The 20,572-nt window shown below is 48.2% G+C and overlaps 10 protein-coding genes across 10 annotated transcripts; 4 read left to right on the top strand and 6 right to left on the bottom strand.

Moving 5' to 3' along the window:
- Positions 1-561: 561 nt before the first annotated feature.
- Positions 562-1,903, bottom strand: M430DRAFT_201125 (hypothetical protein). Its single transcript, XM_024864219.1, has 2 exons — positions 941-1,903; positions 562-833 (listed from the first exon to the last, which is right to left on the bottom strand). The coding sequence occupies exon 1, from the start codon at positions 1,631-1,633 to the stop codon at positions 974-976; it is 660 nt and encodes a 219-aa protein (XP_024723953.1). The 5' UTR covers positions 1,634-1,903; the 3' UTR covers positions 562-833; positions 941-973.
- A 257-nt stretch (positions 1,904-2,160) lies between these two features.
- M430DRAFT_56125 (hypothetical protein) lies at positions 2,161-2,994 on the bottom strand (the record flags this gene model as incomplete). Its single annotated transcript, XM_024868585.1, has 2 exons — positions 2,161-2,176; positions 2,342-2,994. 2 exons carry the CDS (start codon positions 2,992-2,994, stop codon positions 2,161-2,163), a joined length of 669 nt encoding a protein of 222 aa, XP_024723952.1.
- Positions 2,995-3,721: 727 nt separating this feature from the next.
- M430DRAFT_16071 (hypothetical protein) lies at positions 3,722-4,779 on the bottom strand (the record flags this gene model as incomplete). Its single annotated transcript, XM_024863385.1, has 2 exons — positions 3,722-4,611; positions 4,665-4,779. The coding sequence occupies 2 exons, from the start codon at positions 4,777-4,779 to the stop codon at positions 3,722-3,724; spliced, it is 1,005 nt and encodes a 334-aa protein (XP_024723951.1).
- Positions 4,780-4,971: 192 nt separating this feature from the next.
- M430DRAFT_33097 (hypothetical protein) lies at positions 4,972-5,801 on the top strand. The gene has a single exon (XM_024866299.1). It carries the CDS (start codon positions 4,982-4,984, stop codon positions 5,570-5,572), a length of 591 nt encoding a protein of 196 aa, XP_024723950.1. The 5' UTR covers positions 4,972-4,981; the 3' UTR covers positions 5,573-5,801.
- A 37-nt stretch (positions 5,802-5,838) lies between these two features.
- On the bottom strand, positions 5,839-7,840 carry M430DRAFT_94923 (hypothetical protein; the record flags this gene model as incomplete). Its single annotated transcript, XM_024869869.1, has 5 exons — positions 5,839-6,000; positions 6,048-6,650; positions 6,697-7,077; positions 7,127-7,629; positions 7,804-7,840. 5 exons carry the CDS (start codon positions 7,838-7,840, stop codon positions 5,839-5,841), a joined length of 1,686 nt encoding a protein of 561 aa, XP_024723949.1.
- Positions 7,841-8,483: 643 nt separating this feature from the next.
- On the bottom strand, positions 8,484-9,020 carry M430DRAFT_201116 (hypothetical protein). The gene has a single exon (XM_024864218.1). The coding sequence runs from the start codon at positions 8,897-8,899 to the stop codon at positions 8,582-8,584; it is 318 nt and encodes a 105-aa protein (XP_024723948.1). The 5' UTR covers positions 8,900-9,020; the 3' UTR covers positions 8,484-8,581.
- Positions 8,755-9,751, bottom strand: M430DRAFT_33096 (hypothetical protein). Its single transcript, XM_024866298.1, has one exon. It carries the CDS (start codon positions 9,691-9,693, stop codon positions 9,142-9,144), a length of 552 nt encoding a protein of 183 aa, XP_024723947.1. The 5' UTR covers positions 9,694-9,751; the 3' UTR covers positions 8,755-9,141.
- Positions 9,752-9,866: 115 nt separating this feature from the next.
- Positions 9,867-13,213, top strand: M430DRAFT_114972 (hypothetical protein). Its single transcript, XM_024861575.1, has 4 exons — positions 9,867-10,171; positions 10,862-11,047; positions 11,098-11,900; positions 11,953-13,213. Exons 1-4 carry the CDS (start codon positions 10,049-10,051, stop codon positions 13,019-13,021), a joined length of 2,181 nt encoding a protein of 726 aa, XP_024723946.1. The 5' UTR covers positions 9,867-10,048; the 3' UTR covers positions 13,022-13,213.
- A 1,928-nt stretch (positions 13,214-15,141) lies between these two features.
- Positions 15,142-17,138, top strand: M430DRAFT_114971 (glycosyltransferase family 57 protein). The gene is made up of 2 exons (XM_024861574.1): positions 15,142-15,409; positions 15,464-17,138. The coding sequence occupies exons 1-2, from the start codon at positions 15,175-15,177 to the stop codon at positions 17,005-17,007; spliced, it is 1,779 nt and encodes a 592-aa protein (XP_024723945.1). The 5' UTR covers positions 15,142-15,174; the 3' UTR covers positions 17,008-17,138.
- Positions 17,139-17,841: 703 nt separating this feature from the next.
- M430DRAFT_39447 (hypothetical protein) lies at positions 17,842-19,608 on the top strand (the record flags this gene model as incomplete). The annotated part of the gene is made up of 6 exons (XM_024867314.1): positions 17,842-17,976; positions 18,046-18,100; positions 18,174-18,316; positions 18,369-18,470; positions 18,521-19,149; positions 19,295-19,608. 6 exons carry the CDS (start codon positions 17,842-17,844, stop codon positions 19,464-19,466), a joined length of 1,236 nt encoding a protein of 411 aa, XP_024723944.1. The 3' UTR covers positions 19,467-19,608.
- Between the last annotated feature and the right edge of the window lie 964 nt (positions 19,609-20,572).

Here is a 20,572-nt window from a genome sequence, read left to right as displayed (position 1 = left end):
TCTACAAAATCAAATCGACCTCCCAGCCCGAGAAAAAAGAACCCAAAATCAGCAAAATGGCAAAGCATATCGTCCAAGGCTGTTCTCTCCAGAAGAACATCATTCAGGGCTGCACCGTTCAGAAGAATATCATCCAGGGCTGTACCGTCCAGAAGAATATCATCCAGGGTTGCACCATCCAGAAGAATATCATCCAAGGCTGCGTCGTGCAGCGCGAGCTTTAGGATAAATCGCCTCTTCTTCCTCCTGAGCACCATATCTCGTCTCCTCTTCTCATTTTCGCTTCTTCACTTCTTCAACAACGCTCCGATATATGCCAGCCTTCCTTCCTTCCTCACCAATCTCTCTCTCTTTCTCGACGTTACGCCTCATCTTCATCAATTCGCCAGTGCCAGCGAATGTACGATACGGTTTTCTTCTAGGCGCGCGCGCGCGTGTGATTCCATCGGCACTGCTGGACTCACTCGAGTGATTTCGGGAGCGCGATGAGATATCGGCGGGGAGAGTAGGGCTGTCTCGGTGGTCGTTGGGTTTCGCTTCGAAGTCTTTGATATCTTGCGCCGTGCGGCGCCTTTACCAGAACTGCTGCACTTGGCATGCGGCCAGTACTTTTGATAGCCTCGTGGTGAAATATAAGAGGGTCGTTACGCAATAAGTTTGCGCTTCCGCGTTCCTTTTTTTTCTTTTTTCTCTTTTGCTCTGTACGTGCATGTGATATGTTCTTGAAGATGCTTTGGCTGTCCAACATCCGTCCCTGCGTCGAGAGACGCACCCCGTGACGAGACAAACCATAGGTAGGTACTTCGAATTCAAGCAGCTCTAAATCTACCAATCTATCAAAAAATTAACATGTTTTCATTTTAGATATATTGTTCGCCTTTCTCGAACACTCCTGACCTATGGATTTCGAAGGGTCTACCTAAATCGACGCAGGACTTACCTAAATCGACGCACTTATCCTCTAAATTACTTCCTAAGTTGATTCATTATCCCAATTCGCATCTGGATTGCTATCCAAATCATCAAATTCCCCACCACTACTTGTGTCAGATCCCAAAAACTCTTCCATACGTCGATGCCAAGCCTCCCTTTCGGCTTGCCGTTTTACTCGCCTCTCTTGCTCCTCCTGTTTTCTAAGAATATCAATACGTCTTTTCCGACTGTGCCGACACTCCCCCAATGTCCCATCATCCTCTGCGAGCTCCATTTTCCTGCACCGTACACAGAACACAACCGTAAACTCTTGACCACACCATTTTACAGAATTCCCAGGACTGTATGCCCCACAACCGAGTGGTGGATGGAGGCCACATCTAACACAGAACCGGTTATAATTCTCGCTGCCTCCTCGAGCTTTCTTTTTCTTCGTCATATTGTCCCCGAACTCGCTTTTGTGGCGCAGACGTAGACAGTATTTGCATGTGAGCAAGTCGCGCGCGGCCGCGTACTCCTCTCTCTCTGCTACGAGCAGGTCCTTGTGCGAGAAAGGGGGGATGAGGCTGTGAAAATAGCTGTTCGCCCGTCGCAGGCTGGCTCTGGCATCGTACGGAAGCCGGGCTATGATATCGAGGTGGATTTCGCTTGCAAGATTGCTTAACGTGGTTCGGGTCCCAATGGAATCTAAGGTAGTCATCTTGATATTAGAGTTCGGAGTTGATGGGAGTTATCTTGTGTTCGTGATGATGACCGAGGTTTGTGGTTGGAAGGCTACCTGGAAGCTTGCGTTGTAGCCCTACCCTTGCGCTTACCTAGGTAGAGCCAGGTTACATACGTGGCAAGACCCGAGGCGTGATTGAAACGATCGAGAGCATAATGAACCATGATCCTTTTTGTGTTGCTAAGGTCTGCTTGAGGATAAATGGTTAAGAAATAGTGATATATATATAATTACTTCATAGACTTGCTAAGAAAACAATTACGATTCCCAAACTATAGATTCGTCTCGTGACAGGGTGCGTCTCTTGACGCAGGGATGGACGTTGAGTAGGTGGTAGCTAGGCTGCTATAATGAGTGAGAAATGTGGGAGAGTTTTGATTTGAGAGAAAGGAAAAGAAAGAAAGAAAGACTGAACTGTGATATCCGTGTGAGGGATATAATTTTTTGGTTTGGAGTAAAAGCACAATTTCATGCAACTTCGCTATGCTTATGACGTTTCAGTTCTATTCAAATTTCACACTAGTGGAATGAAGTACTCAACTTATTATTTGTAAAATTTCAAACCGGCTACCCAACAAAGCAAACAAACGATGCGAGGAAAAAGAAGGTCCAAAAATTATCAAAACCAGCGAACCCACAAGGGAAACGAACCATACAAGACAAAAGAAAAGAGATCTTGCCTACCTTTCACCTTCTCCTTCCCTGACTCTCTCGATCAACTGGAAAAGCTCCTGCGCCTCATCACGGACCTCCGGCCTGCCAGAGAATTTATCCGGATGCCAACGCAGCCTCTCCTTCCTTAACCACTTCTCGGAGTACATGCCGCTTCCTCTCAATGTCTTTTCAACATCGTGATGGCAGATGTTGAGTTTGTCCCCCCTGATACAGCGCTTTTGCTTGCAGCCGTATCGATGCGGGCGAGGAAATGGCGCTTCCTTGTCTTCGAAGAATGTCTCACAAGCTTTGGCCCAGCGGTGGTACTGGAAGCCGTATTTTTCACGGTCGCCTTGTTGGGATGAGATGCCGGGTTTGGGGTTTTGGGCATGCCATTTTTGTTCTTCACGTCGTTGCTCCTCCTCCCGTCTGGTCTGTTCCTTCCTGGCTTCTGCTTCTTCTCGCTGTTGCTTGGCTCGCCGTTCTTTTCTTGCCCTTTTATCTCCCCGCTCTTTGGCCCGTTTTCTCTTTTTCTTTGAGCCTTTCGGCTTCTTTTTGGAGACACTATCGCCATCTTTGGAAAATTTTGAGGCTGATCCAATAGTAGGTTTTCCCGCTTTCTTGGATGGCTTCGGTCTTGCGTCGTTGGAGGCTGGCTCCGGTGGTGGTCGTGGTGGAGGCATGTTGCTGATAGCTGATTGAGAAGAGTAGAAGAAAGCTCTTGTGTGACTGAGTGCGTGTGTGTTGATGTGGTGAGAAGATTGAGATTGAGATTGATGAGAATAATTCCAACAGCTCATCATGGACGGCTTAATATATGCCAAGAAGGTGGTCTGTTCGCCATAACTGGCTTTATTAAACACTCACCGGGACAATGGTATTGTCATGAACAAAGGAAAAAATCTTCATCAACAGACAAACACAAAGAAACCAATTATTGTTCGAAGAAAGTTCGAAGAAAACCCAAGGCTGGTCCAAACCACAAGTTGTCCGCCCCTCTCTCTCTTTGTCAGGCGCTGTTGTGCAGGTAAGTTCCATTATTCGCTGTTGCAGGTGATACAGTCTTAGACATCGACCTGGAAGCATCTCATGTGAAGGTTGCCTCTGTAAGAAGAGTTTGTTGAACACCGCACCAATCTCCCAGACCATTTCAGCAACTGGAAACTGCTGATAGTAAGAAAGTGGGAACTTCCTCCCGAGGCACGTTCCGTCTCAGAACTTTCGTCCAAGTTGTATCTTACCCACTTTGGTTGAACTTCGCAACTTACCCATGCCAAGCAGCTTTGTCAACTAAACTTGCAATTCAACAGCTTGCGCCTCTTCCCAGTTTCGATTCAAGCCAAGGACACTTCCTGGCATGGGTATATCTCACAGTATATCGTACTGCCGTGTATAGTACAATCCAACCAATCAACTTTCCCCGTCAATATCAGTCTTCGTGTCATGAATTCCAATGACTTCTCCCACCTTCCTATAACTCCCATCCACATAACTCAACCCGTATTCTGCTTCACTTCCCTCCTCCTCTGGGAAGAGAGCGGTAACTTTTGCAATAACCATGACATGATTACCAACCTTGATTAGCCCATTTGTATCACCTCCCACCTCCGAGGCAGTAGGCAGTGCGCAAGCAAGCACTCGTTTCACGCTCTTTCCCGAAAGCTTCGGCAATTCTAACTCATCCTTTCCCATAGAACGCTCGGACTTATTTCGCAATCCAACAACCACGTTTTCTACCTTGAACAACCCATCTTCAGCGTTAAAAGCTTTACTAACTCCCTCTTGGTCTGAGTTACCCCTAGTAAAAGAATCTGCGATCATCGCCCCCTCTTTGCTCGACTCCAACACATGTATTAGAAAACATCTAGACTGTTCTATAGCGGACAAGGTGCGAGATGGAGCGCGGATGTTAAACGTTACAAGTGGCGGAAATAGGGAGAGCGTTGTGAACGAGGAAATTGTCATGCCGCGATAGAGGCTGTCTGGAGAGTTTTTTGGGGAGTCTGGTGTGTTGGGCAGATTGGGTTCTGTAGCGCTCGTAGTGAGGACGACGACGGTGGAGGGGAGAGCGCGCATTAAATGGCGGAGAGATTCGGGAATGGCATTTCTTCCAGGGATGGTAGCCTCCGCTTCTAGACCTTCTTCTTCTGCATATGATTTCTGTACTTGTTGGGAGGATGTTGTGGTCTGGTGGCGGAAGGAGGAGCATAACTGAGGTTTTCGAAGGATGAGGGATCGAGATTTAGCTGGTCGTTGGATGAACGTTCGAGGAAACTGAGTATCTATCCGTTTTCTCACATCTATACTCCCCGAGTTAGCTCACCGTGCTTTTGAAAGATTTCCAAACTCGTACCCTGACAACGTCCTCCACTTGACCACTTCCACAATAGCTTGAAGAATCCCCGCGCAGCTACCGACTCGCCATTGATCCTCCTGCCAGCCGACCAGACGCCATTACTAGAGATCATCGATCCTATCCCTCGAAACCCTCTGCAAAACCTTTAAACTGAAGTCGGCTCTCGGCGTTGGCTGTAGTTAGAAATGAGTTTGTGAGCCTCGCCAGAATACCATATCCCGCGCACCAGTGGTTCGTCTCGGTTCCCGTACAAAATTATCTTCAACTTCACAGAGCTCTCATTGCAGAACTCGAAAGCCCAATCCAAACACAAAATGGCCAAACTCCCCTCAGCAACGCTCCGACGAGCTCACCTCCCGTCTTCACCACAACAATTCACGCAATGCCGGCACGCTTCGCTCCTTAGACGACCGCACCGCCCCTACACCTTCACACAACTGGTCACGCTCTCAGACGGGTCGACATACACGCAGCGAACGACGAGTCCGCAGCCCATCTACCGCAGCACAAAAGACACGCGGAATCATCCTTTATGGCAGCCAAGTCTTGATAACCTGCGCAATGTGGAGCAAGATGAAGCCGGGCGCCTGAGAGCCTTTAGAAATCGGTTTGGTAGGGGTTGGGATTTGGAGAGTACGGGAGAGGATGCTGGGAGCAAGGAAGGGAAGAATGCAGCAGCTGGCTCTGGTGCTGATGCCAGTAAGAAGACTGCGGCCGTGGGGGCTGGGTCAGATGAGGAGGGCAGTTTGATGGATTTGATAAGCGGCGGTGCGTACACTCAGAGCTACCAGCAAACAAGAGAAGCATCGAAGGGTCCCAAGGGCGGAGAGGGGCAAGGAGCTAAGGCCTCGGCGAAGGATCCGGCGGAGGATGACAGTGAGAAGGCGAAAAAGAAGAAGAAATGAGATTCCAGACCGCACTGTATTGCGATTGGAAATAGAGGACAGTCCTAGAGGTGGACATCAGAGGAGGTATATCGGCAAGAGGATAAAGTGGGAAGGCAAGTCGATATTGTATAATCTGTAGGATCATGAAAGAGCGCAAAGTAAAGGCGTCTGGCAACGGGATTATTCTATGTACAAATACTACATTCCGGCTCCTTAACCCCTCAATTACCCATCTGCTGGGCAATTCATATCCGCATCCCAAAAGCTTTTCATAATACGCCCAATTATTCATCCTCACCCTCAGCAGTAACAACTGCTGCAGCCTGAGAATCTGCTGCAGTTTCTTCTGAAGGCCGTGCAGCAGCTTCAACAGGTGGCTTGTAGAATGCATTCTCATCTTCTTCGGCGTCAAGTTGCATAAGAAATGTTTCCCAGAGCTCGATGAGCTACCACAACGTCAATAAAATCCAGGGAACAAGATGATAGAACGTACCTCTTTTTGAGCCTCAACAGCACTCTCTAAGAAAGTCTCCACAGCACTCTTAAAGTCCTCTACCTTCTCACGCTCAAATCTCTCGAGCTCGCCCCTCATCAATCTGCCCATATCCTCAAACAACAATCTTGCTTGGTGAACTTTACGCTCAGCGTCAGCTACCTCTGCATTCATCTGGTTCAAACGATCTTGTTGTGTTTTGCCTTGGCGCAAAAGCTTGTCTTGTGTCGATTTGCGTTTTTGCAGTTCCGATTCGGCTGAGTGCCATGCATGGTACGCTTTCTGACGTGAGCCGAATGCTTGCTTGATGCTTCCGATTAAGCGGATGTATTCATCAATTGTGATGCCGAGAGTCAGGACATCTTGCTGGGCTTGTCTATCGTAGAGCTCCTTGATTCGGATTTGTAGGTCTGAAAGCCCTTCTAGTGGGCCAGATAATGATGCAGAGAGCTCGACAGTGGAGAGCGCGTGGAGAGAAGCAGAGAAATCCCCCGCTGCTTCGGAGAGCCCTTTCCGTTGAGTGACAACTACATCCATAGCCTTTAAGAGAGCCTTCAGCTGGTTTTCCAAGGCGTCCAGATATACTCGACGATCATGGAACCACTGCCAAGGTTAACACTATCCTAAAGCATCTTGAGTCATTACTCACCTCATCTTGCTCGACAAACTTCCCCCCTCCTCCAACAGATAGCCCGATCCCACTAAACAATCCCTTGCTCTCCCCGAGAGCTGGTTCTTTCCGTTCCTTGTGCTTAACATCTACATTGAACGACTCACTCTCAAGGAACAATTTTAAATCCCCATCATGCTGAAGGGTAGGGTGCGCAGCCGTCTTGTTAAGCATTCTCTCTAGAGCGGCTCGTCGTGATTCGACAAAATTCGTATCAAATCGTCCGACAGCTTGCTTCTCCGGAGGTGGAGGAACGACAATACCTGGATTATTCGCATGCAACGAATTATAGAGCCATAGAAAATCTCTATATCTTCGAGTAACAGCGAATTCAGGTTCGCGATAAGCTTTCGAAGTGGTCTTTGCTAATCAGCACGGATTCTCAATATACAGGGCATGATCTCCCCACCTTCGTCTTTACAAGATAAACAATATGCGAGCTTGTCAAATCCCCAACCTTATGCGGATCCCCTACTGATATATGAAAAGTAGGCTTGGCAGCCTGCTCAATGCTAACACTAGGCTGCGTGTCCCTCTTTACAGGAGATACCGGAGACGGTTCCACGGGGGGAGGAATTCTTGGACCAATAGGCGATTCTGCCTCATCATTCAAATCGACAGAATCTAGCATATTCCTGCTAATCGAGCTCTGGGATGAGGCTAAGGGCTGCCGTAGGTTGTGGGTTAAGGAGGTCTGCTCCTTCTGCGGTGGCGCAGGAGGCTGCTCTACAGTCGGTGTCGGCGCATTGTCTCCAAGGGGTCCCAAAGGGCCCAAAGAGTCATCGAGCGCTTCAAGTCGAACAGTTTGGGCGCCAGCGCGGCGTGGGGTTCGCAGGTGTCGTGTGGTAGGTGATTTGACGGGTTGTGAGGGGGTGCTGGTTGATTCGGAGGGCTCTGCTTTCGAAGTAGACTCTAAAAGAGCTGTCAGCAATGGACACGGGCGAGCAGGGGAGATATTTGCCTGATTCTACAAATGCAGTCGCATCTGTAGCTGCGGGCTTTGTTTGGGTGCTCGATGGGACATCTAGAAGCAGCAGCAGTTAGCCTGGCGACTCCCATTGAACGGACGGCTTCCCATTGACATACCGCCCCAGGGCGAATCGCCCCCGTCTTCAAGATCCATGGTACCGAATGAATAGGATAAAGAAGGTATTGTGTTATGGGTCTTGAAGTCGAGAGCTTGGAGTGGAGAAGTCGAGATCGGCGGAAAGTCTACGTCGGCCCGTTGATGCTAGGCAAAGCTACCTGAGATACCTTATTTCGGGACAACCATCAATATCAAAATGGAAACAAATCATCTCAGAGTCTCCAAGTTTTATTACATTTTTCAGTGATCGGTCACACTCTCATTTATGCTCTCAAGTATCAAAGCATTCTATCAAACCAACTCCCTCTCTCATTTATTTGGCAAGGCCAGATTACTCAGTATGAGGAACAGAAGCGGCAGGGCTCGGCAGGGCTGAGGCATCATCTCTTATTATCACTGTGAGGGATTTGCTCCGCTGTATCCCTCATATGAAGCGCTTAACAATTACGGAATATCGTGAAATGATCCAAATGTTCTTATTCTCTTCTTGTTCATACTCTAGACTGCGCCATTCTCGATTTCCCGATGTCACAGTATATTTTGGCTGGGATGTGGTGTTAGAAGGACGATTCAATATCTGATGAGTACTATATCGCGAATAATCATATACTGTTGGTCTTCAATGCCACTGGCGACTGTTTCCAGACCTGTAGCCCATGGTCGAATACCAGACAGAGAATAACTGTCGGGCTGGCTGCCCAACCGGCGCCATTGCTATGGTCGCAATACTGACATCCATACGGAGACGCTGGAGAGGAAGAAGTTCATCTTTCTGAATTATAAAATCATGGAGTAGAACGAGATTCGCAGTCGGAGTTGAGCATCAGTCAGGTACTCGTAGATTTTATAAATCGAATGGTATGGCCAAGCCCGAGATGCAACGCGGTAAAGGGTTGCCTTAAATGAATGAATGGAGTGCAGGAGGCGAACAGCATGTGGCTCCAGGATGTTCGGGGTTTTCTGCAGGTAGATACTAGGGAGAAACAAAAAGGGTTCAACGCTTTGTGGTGTATATATATACCGGTCATAATCCACGTACCAATGCCATAATACCTGGCTTACCAACTGGACTAGAATTTTGGGCTGATTTTGCATTTGCCAAATAACTCAATGGCTGACATGCTTGCTGGTCACAATGCCAGCTAGAACCATCTGGACTTCTGGCTACAGCATCTCTGAGCGGAAGCGTCGCTTCCCAACCATCCTATGTACTGTTCTTGGACTCGTTCCCCAATCGTTTGAGGCGCCGCGCTCATTTACCCCTGTGTCCGCTGCTTTCCTAGCTTCGCTTCGTTTGTAGTCCTTCATTGGCATCGCAACTAATAGCTGTCAGAACTTCAGCCCCCCATATCGTGATCTCCCTCTCTGTCATTCGTTCCGTTGTCCCCGGACTTTTCAATGCTCTCCAAGTATGATTTTGCTCTCTCCCACAGCTCCGACTCCATTTTCATTCCCACGCTTCCACTCCTACTATTCAACCACCCAATATCCAATTTCCCCATTCCACCCTCCCCGATCGAGATCTGTGTCTCATCTTTTCCTCCTGCTCCCTGCACAACACCTTCCTGTCCCTCGCTAGCTTTCGTCTTCGTTTTAGCCCCAGCTATGATGTCCTCTTCCTCCAGTCCATAGATCTGCCGACGCAGACGTACATCGATGGATTGGAGAGTTCGCAAGTAGGTATTCGACTTTTCTTGGAAGGCCTCACGCTTATTTTGGACCTGAGGAGAGGAAGTCTGAGTAGAGGTGGTGGTAAGGGTTTGAAGAGCGAGGCCGGCGGAGTGGAGAAGTGTTGTTATGCTTTTATCAATTTCGTTAAGTTGCTGGATGCGCTCAGCCTTTGTGAATGGTACGAAGGCGGGGTCCTCTGGCGCGGGTATAGATGCCATGCTGTAGTTTCTTTGTTTATTTGTGAGAGGATAGAGGTGTCCAAGTTGCGTTTTATTCAGGTTTGGAGGTTGGGTTTGAGGTTGGGGATTTCGATAAATGGGGAATAGCGCGGCTCTGCGGGAACTTCGCATTAGAGCATCTGGTCACGGCATCAAACCTCACTCACCAAACAGCTTCCCTTCATCAATTTTCATCCGATTCCCGTCCACTTCCTTCAACACATTATACCCGCATATTTATCAGTGGATTATTTCTTATATCTGAGGCCTTGGGATGGAAAAGCATTGTTAGGGCACCTGCATTAAGGAGAGCGGCTAGAGTTGTGAAGTGAAGCTTGAAAGCAGAGAAGCAATCATGTCGAATCACCAACCTCAGAGTGCCGGAAATGGGCCGCCTAACGCAGGCATGGGCATGCAGCATGGACAGCCCCCGCCTCCACCGACACAGAACATGAGCCAACAGAACTTAAACCAGATTGTAAGAGACCCCCTTGATGTCACGTGCCTTAAGCTTTAAATGATTTTTATATGATACCTGAAAGGGATGTCGCCGTGAAAATTAGTATCACTACAAGTGTTGAAGTGAGCCTTTGTTTTAAGAGAACTTCATTCGATGATATGGGAGAGCAAATCAAAATACACAGCGGTCAAGTCGACCAATGCTGTACGTTTCTCTGAAATGCCTGAAGGCAATCTTCTTTGAAGTTTCCGGAGAATGAATACCAGGTTCAAGTGACATAGTAGATCAGAGTCTGGTCTTGTGGTGTGGGATCAAACATTCAATGATGACGAGCTCCCAAACTCAACTTGAGTTGAATGATTCATTTCGGATCCTGAATTTGACATGGCTCTATTCGTTTTTCCCCGTCAACCCAGTCCACTCAGACAAATCAATACATGGGGTTGTCACGTACTCCCCCTACTTTGTAATCCTTTGTTTAGGTATTGCTCATCATATTATTTCCCTCATCGAGTCCAGTCAATATCTTCACCTTCTCCTTGCTATTCTTTCTCCCTTCAAGCAGCCCCGCAATTATTCTTTCTATTACCTTCTTACCCTCGATAAACCACTACAATCATTTCTGCGAGTCCTTTCCGATCTGCAGTCATGCCAGAACCATCAACGCCTGCCGAACGAGAAGCTCCTGCTGACACTATTACGCCAAAGGTCATTGAGTACCTGGTGAAGAAAGGATATAATAGAACCGAGCAGATGCTGCGGTTGGAATCATCGAAACTTGATAGAGAAGGGAGACCTATCCAAGAACGAGCTGAAGACGGCGGTACCGAGAAGTATGCCACGGCGTACAAATTATTGAGTACATGGATAAAACAGAACCTCGATATCTATAAAGTGGGTATTATCCGTCCAAATCAATATGTTCCTACTAACCATCTATTTAGAACGAGCTTCGACGTCTTTTGTGGCCAATATTTGTTTACTCTTATCTGGAGCTGGTGGTGAATGGTTACTCGCAGGATGCATTCTACTTTCTAACGGAGTTCGGGCCACAATTCAAAGACCATCATAGTGATGAACTTCAGACTTTCGAAACCGTCACGCTTCCGCAGCACGTGTTCGATAATCCTACCGCGAAGCTCTATCGCGGAACAAAATATCGCTTACCTCTCAACACCCACGTCTACTACAATCTTTTGACCTTCCTCGAAACCAACGCAAAAGCGGGAGGAACTGTCATCATATACTTGTTGCAGACGTACTGCGAGATACGGGAGACTGCTCGAGGTCCAATTGACCAATACAGCTTCGAAGCCATAATCAATCAAGCCCGTGGGACCGACGAGGAACCCGATCTAGAAGAAGGCATCCCGGGGGCATTCACCGGTGTCACTAACAAAGACATCATGAATAACAAGGCGGTTCTTAAGCTTGGCATGATGCCGATGGACTACGAACTTGCACAAGATGTGCGTAGTGAATTAGAAGAAGAAGACATCAAACACCCGCCCGAGTTTGGCAAGCCTTCCTATGTCGAAGAGTTTGATCGCACGATAAAACGCGAGGAGAGCGTTGATGCGCCAAGCAGGAACGAGATCCCACTGCCACCTTCACGAGCACGGGACGTTGTTATGGAGGTCCAGAAGATTAAGGAGAGCCGCGATCGGTTCAAGATTGAAAGCCGTACTGGTGGAGTCGGTCCTGCGGTCTCTGTTTGCATGTTCACGTTTCATAATACCCTTGACAGGTAAGTTACTCTACCATCGACAAAGAGTGGTCACATATTAACTAACCTACAGTATCACATGCATTGAATTCTCAGATGACACCAACCTTGTCGCTGTTGGAACAGAGGAATCTTACATTCGAGTCTGGCACCTGCATGGCGATCCTCTTCCGTCTGTCATCAAGTCTTCTTCCAACGATCCACCATCCAGTTCACGTCGACTCATTGGCCATGCCGCACCGGTCTATAGTGTTTCATTCTCTCCCTCAATTGCTGGCCCCGAGAATGCTGATGCATCTACCCCCTCTACTGCCCCGAAGCAGCTCCTCTCATGCTCTTCCGACAAGACTATCCGGCTCTGGTCTCTCGAAGCATGGACTTGTTTGGTCGTTTACAAAGGGCACGAAGGTCCGGTCTGGAATGTGCGCTGGGGACCATTCGGTCATTACTTTGCCACCTGCGGCTGGGATAAGACTGTCCGAGTTTGGGGTCAAGATCACATATCCTACCTTCGGATGATGGTTGGCCACGATACGAATGTTAACCAAGTCGCATGGCATCCCAATGGTGCATACGTCTTCTCCGCCAGCGATCAAGCTGATAAGACCGTCCGCATGTGGTCTTTCACGACAGGCCAATGTGTTCGAGTCTTCACCGGCCACACCGATTTTATTAGTGCCCTTGAATGCAGCCCGAACGGCAAGATTCTTGCTTCAGCAGATGCTGGCGGTAGCATCATCCTCTGGGACCTCGCCAAAGGGACAATGATCAAGCGTTGCAGAGGACATGGCAAGGGTGGTATTTGGTCTCTCTCATTCAGCGTCGAATCCACCGTTCTCGTATCTGGGGGTGCAGACGGAACTGTTCGAGTGTGGGATGTCGAGGTGCCAGCCGACCCCTACAAGAATGGTGATGGTGAGGTTATCGGCACGGGCGGTCAAACGGATGCTACCCGACTCACCGGTGCGGCAGGCACAAGTCAGACAACTGCTGCGACTGGTGCTGGTGGCAAGAAGAAGGGGAAGGACACTACGATTACTCCGGATCAGATTAGTGCTTTCCCGACGAAGAAGAGCCCAGTCTACAAAGTCAAGTTCACGAGAATGAATTTGATCATGGCTGGTGGTTGCTATTTGCCTTAAGCATGATTTCTATTCGTCTTAAGCTTCTGGGTCATCGAGGAATTGACAGGGCTGCTGGGAGTTTCGTGGCATTGAGATAGTTAGGATGGGTGGAGATAGGATCGTTGGCGTACATACATCAGCTCATGATACCAGGAAGCGGTCATAATCTGCTGCATAGTGGGAAATAAAAGTTTGTCATACATAAAGGCCACGTCTTGGATCGAGTCGTGATTATTGAGGTAACCTCTCAAGAGCGTAAACCCGAGAATGAGTGAAGCATATCAATTTGTTGTCCGCCTCAGGTCGCATTTAAAGCGAGGTAACTTATGATTGACCTTTGACAGGAAGAGAGTAGGTAGGTACCTGGCTACGCCACTGATAGCTACCTACACTCGTGATACCTACGAGCTACATGAATTAGAAGGTAAGGTATAACGAATATAAGAACAACCCTAACAGAGCTTGTTGGCTAAAATTCAGTAATCTCAATCTACCTTAGCAATTTTGGGAGCTAGTACTAAAATCCAAGGAAGCTCAACCGCATCTTCATCTTTTCTAATCTTGGGTATCGTACATACAAACAAGAAAAGGTGCGAAATGGGTATAAACCGCCCACGCCGGGGGAAGCAATCCAGGACCAGAGTGAGCGAGGTTCCTTGAATGTCTTTTGGCTGATTTGCTGCTGGACAATTTGACTGTTCCAAAGGATGTGCGAATAATGTCGACGATGGGAGGTGGGGAGCATGGTGTGGGCAGGTGCAGCCGGGTGAGGCCAAATGGTGTGCTACTCTTGAAGATATGGAATGAACGTCCAACCCTGAAGTCCTGGAGACTTTGATCAAGCCCCAGGAGGCACGTAAGGCATACTTGGACCGGGCTCTTTCTTGAATGCAATATTGGCAAGTGACGCTGCCCCGATGATGAGAATGACAACAGCCAGGCTGATCAATACGATGGGTAAGGCATCCATTTTGGAATGAAAATGATGGCCAACTATGTCAAGCTCAGGGTTGCCGTAAGGTAAAGGGCTCCAGAGATGTCCGTGATAGAGGTAGTATTTCACAAGACCTATGAATGATGGTCAGTCAGTTGATCAAATGTATTTAGGATGAGTGCAAAGGCCCTTGGGAGTGCTCATCGAGGACTAAAAGTGACGTACCTTATTATTCGATATTCTTATTGGGTAGACCTTCAAAAGCGAGAGTTCAGGATATCCTACAACTGATCTAATATCTAATGTCTTCGCTTCTTGTTGATCGCAATGGATGATATCTTGGTGTGAAGAAGTGGTCAGATCACGTGGCACAGCCGTGTAAGCTGAAAAGTGACTCTGCTAGGACCACAAACAACGAATGTGTTGCCGGCGATGCGTAACGATAGACGCCAGTCGTTGTGGTAGAAGGAGTGAGCGGTCTTTAGCATCCATCAGCGAACTGAGTAGATGAAGTTTGGGGTGAGGTGGGAGCACTGTGGCACCGGATGCCCCGGAACTCGAAATGTTGTCGAATCGCGCTCTTCAGCCAAGGTTATGCATCGCAGATTCTGGAAAACTGAAGTATTCAAGTATCATGTACTTATCCATATTGATAGTAAATCGAACGGCTTTTGCATGGGGGGTTCCCGCAGCTAGGCACAGTATCACAAGCCAAAAGATGCCTCGGGCGGTGTGTTATTCTGTAAAGAGAGGGGTCTCCATGTCCCAGTTGGTCTCTCCCTCCAGGAAACTTTTCCTGTTAGACGCACCGATACGCGTGTACGGAGTACGCTGGTACAGTACACGTACCATGATACGAAGATACGAAGATATAGAGAACATCGGCACGACTAGTGCGGGCGGGGGGGAGGGTTGAAGCGCGAAGTGATTCGTGAAGGGATTCACAACCCGTGGTCCCATGCAGTAATAGTGTAGTGAGGGTGGTTGGTTGGAGGAGGGGTTGACGTTGTTTCGCTTGTTGGCCAAGGGGGGTCAAGTCACTCAAGGGATGTCGTTGGAAGATACTTTGTGGCCTGAGGACACAAGGCATCACTTTCTTCCAGCTCTTCGCGTCAACTCCTCCAGGGACCTTATCCTACGCGAAAAGAAAACGTACCTTGTTCAGGTACCTTACCTTACCACTGCACATCCAGACAATGCACACTGCGTCTTCAACCATTGGAATTTATCGGTGACCATGGTAGGACCTTCGCCTCATAAGCCACGGCGAAAGGTCAAAAAATCACACAATGGCAGCGAGGTGTCATCAGTCGCTCCATCCTCAGCCCGCTCCACGGCGACTCGACCAACATATCCCCTCGCAGCCTTTCTCTGGCCGGCCAGGAGCTCGGTGTCACAATGGGAGACTCTTCCTCTGATATTGATGGCAGTAGGTCTCTTCAGATGGGCTGCTGGTCTGTGGGGGTATTCGGGTACGTTTCTACTCTCTCGAGATTATGTATGGCCAACCTAACATTTGCATGCAGGGTTCCAAAGCCCCCCAATGCATGGCGATTACGAGGCTCAGAGACATTGGATGGAGATCACGACAAAATTGCCCATATCACAATGGTACTTTCATGACCTCGAGTGGTGGGGCCTGGATTATCCACCCTTGACGGCATATCATAGCTGGGTTCTTGGAAAGATAGGGGAGTTCATCGATCCGTCATGGTTTGCTCTGCACACCTCACGCGGTCTCGACGATCCCACATTGAAGGTCTTCATGCGGGCTACAGTTATTGTTTCCGAGTATCTGGTCTGCATACCAGCGGCCGTCATCTTTGTGCGGCGACTGAGCAAGCTGCAGGGACTCAATACATGGGTTGCCTCGATTGCTCTGGTCGCCATCCTGATGCAGCCAGCCACAATTCTCATCGACCATGTCCACTTCCAATATAACACCGTCATGCTTGGACTGGTACTGGCAAGCATGTCCAGTGTGCTGGCCGGAAGGTTCATGTGGAGCTGTGTCTTCTTCGTGCTGGCGTTAGGATTCAAGCAGATGGCACTCTACTATGCGCCGGCCATGTTTGCGTACCTTCTGGGAGTCTGTATATTTCCTCGACTCAATATCCCTAGATTCCTCGGTATTGCTGTTGTCACAGTCGCTTCTTTCGCTATACTCCTTCTCCCTATCTTTCTTGGCGCTCTCTATGATGCCCATCGAGGCATCGATGCTCGGCCTGAGCTTTTTGGACACTTCGCCCCCTTACCTATCTTCTCGGAATACTCATTCAAGATCAATCACAAAGCGTGGTACTATCCGATCATACAGCAATCTGCACAACTTGCTTATCGCATCTTCCCTTTCGCCAGAGGACTTTTCGAAGATAAAGTCGCCAATTTCTGGTGTGCTCTAAATGTCGTCGTCAAACTCCGAAAGTACCCATCTGAACTCCTTCAACGAGCATCTCTGCTTGCTACCCTCGCTGCCATCACACCACCCTGCTTCGTTATATTCACGAAGCCCCGCAAAGAGCTTTTGCCATTGGCGTTGGCAACAACAGCCTGGGCGTTCTTTCTCTTTAGCTTCCAAGTCCACGAGAAGAGCGTCCTGCTGCCGCTAATGCCAATGACAGCTTTATTATCTGGCAAGCATGGGCTTAGCAAAAGTATTCGTGCTTGGGTTGGCTTTGCAAATCTTCTTGGGGTCTGGACGATGTTCCCGCTCCTTCAACGCGTCGATCTGCGTATTCCATACTATGTCCTATCTTTCCTCTGGGCATACCTTCTAGGCTTACCCCCAACCTCGTTCGCTGTCTACAAGCAGGATGGTAATCCCACTTTGGCGGGTTTCGCAACGGCCTCGGTGCATTCAATATTCTATGCCTTGATGGGAGTTTGGCATGTCGCAGAAGCCTTTATCTTACCCCCTCAGGATAAACCTGACCTTTGGGTAGTCATCAATGTAGGAGTAGGGGCTGCAGGATTCGGTATTTGTTATCTATGGTGTTTGTGGAATCTCGTCGTCGATAGTGGCCTTGCGGATTTCTCAAAATCGGGGAAGGAAAAAGCAAAAACGCAGTGAATGTTCATAGGTTCGACATATATACCCAAATAAGATTTCTTTTCGCCACCGGGAAGCCCCTGTACACGGGCGCCTACTGTACCCATCGCAAGTCTGCGAACTTCCTAGACGTTAGTTTGGCGTTCTTCATCCTGGTAGGAGGCGGCCTTCCCGGCTTTGGAAACTCACTGCTCCACCACATTCTTTGAACCCCTTGCATAAGATGTGCAATAAGAATTGTGATTGTTAGCTCCTAAATGACTAATAAGCATGGTCTAGGCAAGTATCTACTGTGTACTTCTTTCTGAACGCGCAACAAAGCCACAGTCAACCTCACCTGTTGAAGTGTTGTGCTCAAGGGGACAGCCTCCGATACGAGGACTGCCTGGTTTAACTTCCTTTCTACTTGAAATTGCTACATTCAATTCATTGGACCATCTGCCGTTGCGATTCTTGAACATCAGCAACACTTTCAGATATAGCACTCCTTTTCCTGATGCTCTGAAGCCGTGATTACTGATGACTTGAGACCAATACTGACGGTCAACTCGGTCAACATAACTTTCCGTAATTACTGCAATGTTTCTTGTGGCCATTGGAGGCATTCCTATCTCCGTTAGCTAGTATGATGCTATTTTCTTTGTCATGATGGTAGCCAAAATCTAGACAAAGCGATAATATCATCGGCGGCACTGCATCCGACGCCCTCCATGGACTCTCCCCATTCCCATGTCATGAAAGGAATTTTATTTGATGGCTACGCTTTGTTCTTTGAGCACCAGATTTTGATCATTTCCCCCCCTTCTTCCATACTCCCAGTTTCAATTAACGTCACACATATTGAAGCTATTCACGATGTTGTGGACTCCTATCGTATTCATAGTGTCAGTATTACTTAGCTCAACATGGGCAGGTAGCACTTCTTCAAAGTCCGCCGCCAGCACTACCGCGAGCGGGCCGGCTGCAACGCACACATGCTTGGTTGGTGCGGTATGCTATAATCCTGCTTCTTGACACGAGGATTATAATCAAATGCTGACGAATGAACTGCGATTTTAGGATGGATTCAATTTCAGTCCTAACCAAATGTACGCGAAAGTTGGAGATATCATCGGTATGGCTACCAATTTATACAGCAGAGGTTGGGATGGGGGGTTATAAAGGACAACCGCTGATACAAGTCACAGAATATCGGTTCTATCCTTTAAACCACTCAGTGGCAAGAGCAGGTTTTGGAAATAATCTAGCATGTCTGCCCTACGAAGACAGCGGGCAGGGTTTGGTGGGCTTCTGGAGTGACTTTCAACCTGTCGCTGTTGTTCTATCAAATGTGGGTACCTCTTCCTCCTAGCCATGAATCTACTAACAAGAGCCATACATAGCCTCCGATATTTCGATTGCTAATTAATGATACTGAACCCGTATTCTTCTATTGCTCTGCTCCTGGAGCTTGCCAGCAGGGCATGGTAGGAGTCATTAACCCTGTGCGTTGCTCGTCCCTCATTTTTCTATACCCAAGCTAACTCTGCTCTAGAACTCGAGCTTCACCTATCAAGACCAGCTCGCATATGCCTTGAACACATCCATTTCCTTCAGTCCCCTCCAATACTTCCCTCCCGAAGTAGCAATAACACGAAGTACCACCGCCACAGGCGCAACCATGACGCCTACGCCCGTACGCACAAACTCACCTCCCACTGCTCCCACCTCCAAATCCTCTCTCTCCACCGGCGCCATCGTGGGGATTGTTATAGCAGGAATCATCGTCGTGCTCTTAGCCGCAGCCCTGCTCTACACATGCGGTCGACAAAAGACCCTAGGCGAGATCCTTCGACGCTCGCACACCCCCGCACCGAATACATACCAGCCCACCACTCCCGGCATCTCCGAGGTCACCTATCCGAATATCCAGAAACAGCGCTTGGCTTCTGATATCATGAGCGGGCAAGCCGGTACCAGAAATGTTGCTTACGCACAGGGTACTGAAGTGGATAGTTATCGTAGTGGCAACCCTCTGGGCAATGAGAGGATCATGACGCACAATGTCATGAATCAAGGAGGGTTCATGAATGGACACTCGACTCCAAACAGTCCGGACCAGGCGGCTCCGAGCCCGCTGTATACTCCTCCGCAACAGGAGATGGTCCATGGAGGGGGGTTGAGGTATGTTGGTAGTAGTTGCCCGTCAGTCTCCTTCTTCTAACTCTTCATGCACCATATTCTCTCCCTAGATCTCAAGATTTCGATCGAGATCCATGATGCAGAATGAATACAATAAGATCAAATGGAAGCTAATTCACCGTAACAGACCCTATAATCCGTACCCACTGGCTGAGGAATCAGGCCCGCACGAGCTGCCAGCTAACTCCATAAACCCTCGTGATCTCAGACCATCGATTCCGTACTCCCCAAAACCATTCTCCTTTGCAGAAAGCGAGAGCGGGTATCGCAGGGACGAGAAGATTGATAACGCGTTTTGATTAAGAAATGGCTAGGGATGCAGAAGAACGAGAAGGCCTGCTTCGAGATATCATAGGGATATTCCAAACTCTTCGGGAGATTTATCGAGTCCCAAGGCGCTACTGCTCTTTATTTTTCATACAAGAGAGCCATCTCGCCCACTATGGCTACAGATATTCTTTTCTTTTTTTCCTCTCTTTTCTCTCTCTCTCTCTCATTTGTATGTATGTATATAAATAACACTATGACTTATTTACCTCTCGAGTGACATCTGGTTTCCTCAGGATGTGAAGCTAGGACACGAAAAACTTCCCATCGACGCATATTGAAGTCGAGAGCTTTATACTACCTATATTATATTGTATTGTATTACCGTGATCCAACATCATCTACCGCTATCTCCAGGTTATGAGAAGATAGAGGCGGCCTGCAAATGAGTTTGTGAGGCGGCAATCAAACAAGATATGTAAAAGGGAAAGGAAATGACGGCTCTTCTTTAGAGTTCATATAAGTGGGTATACAATGAGTGCTGTGCTAGGATTAGAAGACAGATTCATTGCTCCTTTATGAGAATCTGAGAAGTGTGATATCGGGTGATACAAGGTCAGCTGCATGCTGGATATCACCTTAAGGTAGCGAAGGCGGGGAGTTATCTCTGAGACTATTCAAAAGGAGGCTTTTGAACTTGCGTTTGGCGGAAAGATGCAGAATTTTTTTTTTTTTTTTTTTTTTTTTTTTGCAATAAATGAAACGGGAAGAGAGAAGTGTCAACAACAATAGTGCTGAAGAGCGCGCCATCGAATACCTGGAGATCTGCTGGAGAGAAACAAGGAGCTGGTCCAGAACGACGGGAGGGGAAACCGCTCACGTGACGCCGATATAAAAAGGGGCCGGCGGCTACACTCCCTCACTTACCTACTTACCTACCCAAATCCCGACCTTTTAGGATATTTTTACTCGCTCTCCACAGCACGGGACATCAGTTCCGAGCTATCGATAAGCACTTTGCAATAATAATGGCGCGTTATGGCGGAGGCAGATATAACAGATGTACTACTGTAGCCCCATCTTCGGCAGATGTGGGTCTTGCTCAAGAACAAATGAGAACCCTTGTCGTTTCCCGGCG

Source organism: Amorphotheca resinae (assembly GCF_003019875.1).
Source record: "Amorphotheca resinae ATCC 22711 unplaced genomic scaffold M430scaffold_2, whole genome shotgun sequence".
In the NCBI taxonomy this organism is placed as follows: domain Eukaryota; kingdom Fungi; phylum Ascomycota; class Leotiomycetes; order Helotiales; family Amorphothecaceae; genus Amorphotheca; species Amorphotheca resinae.
This window is presented reverse-complemented; position numbering and strand designations above follow the sequence as displayed.

Coding starts and splice junctions, on each gene's coding strand:
- M430DRAFT_201116 (XM_024864218.1), bottom strand. CDS start 8,899: ATGCAAAATCAGCCCAAAATTCTAGTCCAGTTGGTAAGCCAGGTATTA.
- M430DRAFT_114971 (XM_024861574.1), top strand. CDS start 15,175: ATGGTAGGACCTTCGCCTCATAAGCCACGGCGAAAGGTCAAAAAATCA. Junction 15,410..15,463: donor TGGTCTGTGGGGGTATTCGG/GTACGTTTCTAC, acceptor ATTTGCATGCAG/GGTTCCAAAGCCCCCCAATG.
- M430DRAFT_33096 (XM_024866298.1), bottom strand. CDS start 9,693: ATGGCATCTATACCCGCGCCAGAGGACCCCGCCTTCGTACCATTCACA.
- M430DRAFT_114972 (XM_024861575.1), top strand. CDS start 10,049: ATGTCGAATCACCAACCTCAGAGTGCCGGAAATGGGCCGCCTAACGCA. Junction 10,172..10,861: donor AACAGAACTTAAACCAGATT/GTAAGAGACCCC, acceptor ATTACGCCAAAG/GTCATTGAGTACCTGGTGAA. Junction 11,048..11,097: donor AGAACCTCGATATCTATAAA/GTGGGTATTATC, acceptor CCATCTATTTAG/AACGAGCTTCGACGTCTTTT.
- M430DRAFT_201125 (XM_024864219.1), bottom strand. CDS start 1,633: ATGACTACCTTAGATTCCATTGGGACCCGAACCACGTTAAGCAATCTT.
- M430DRAFT_33097 (XM_024866299.1), top strand. CDS start 4,982: ATGGCCAAACTCCCCTCAGCAACGCTCCGACGAGCTCACCTCCCGTCT.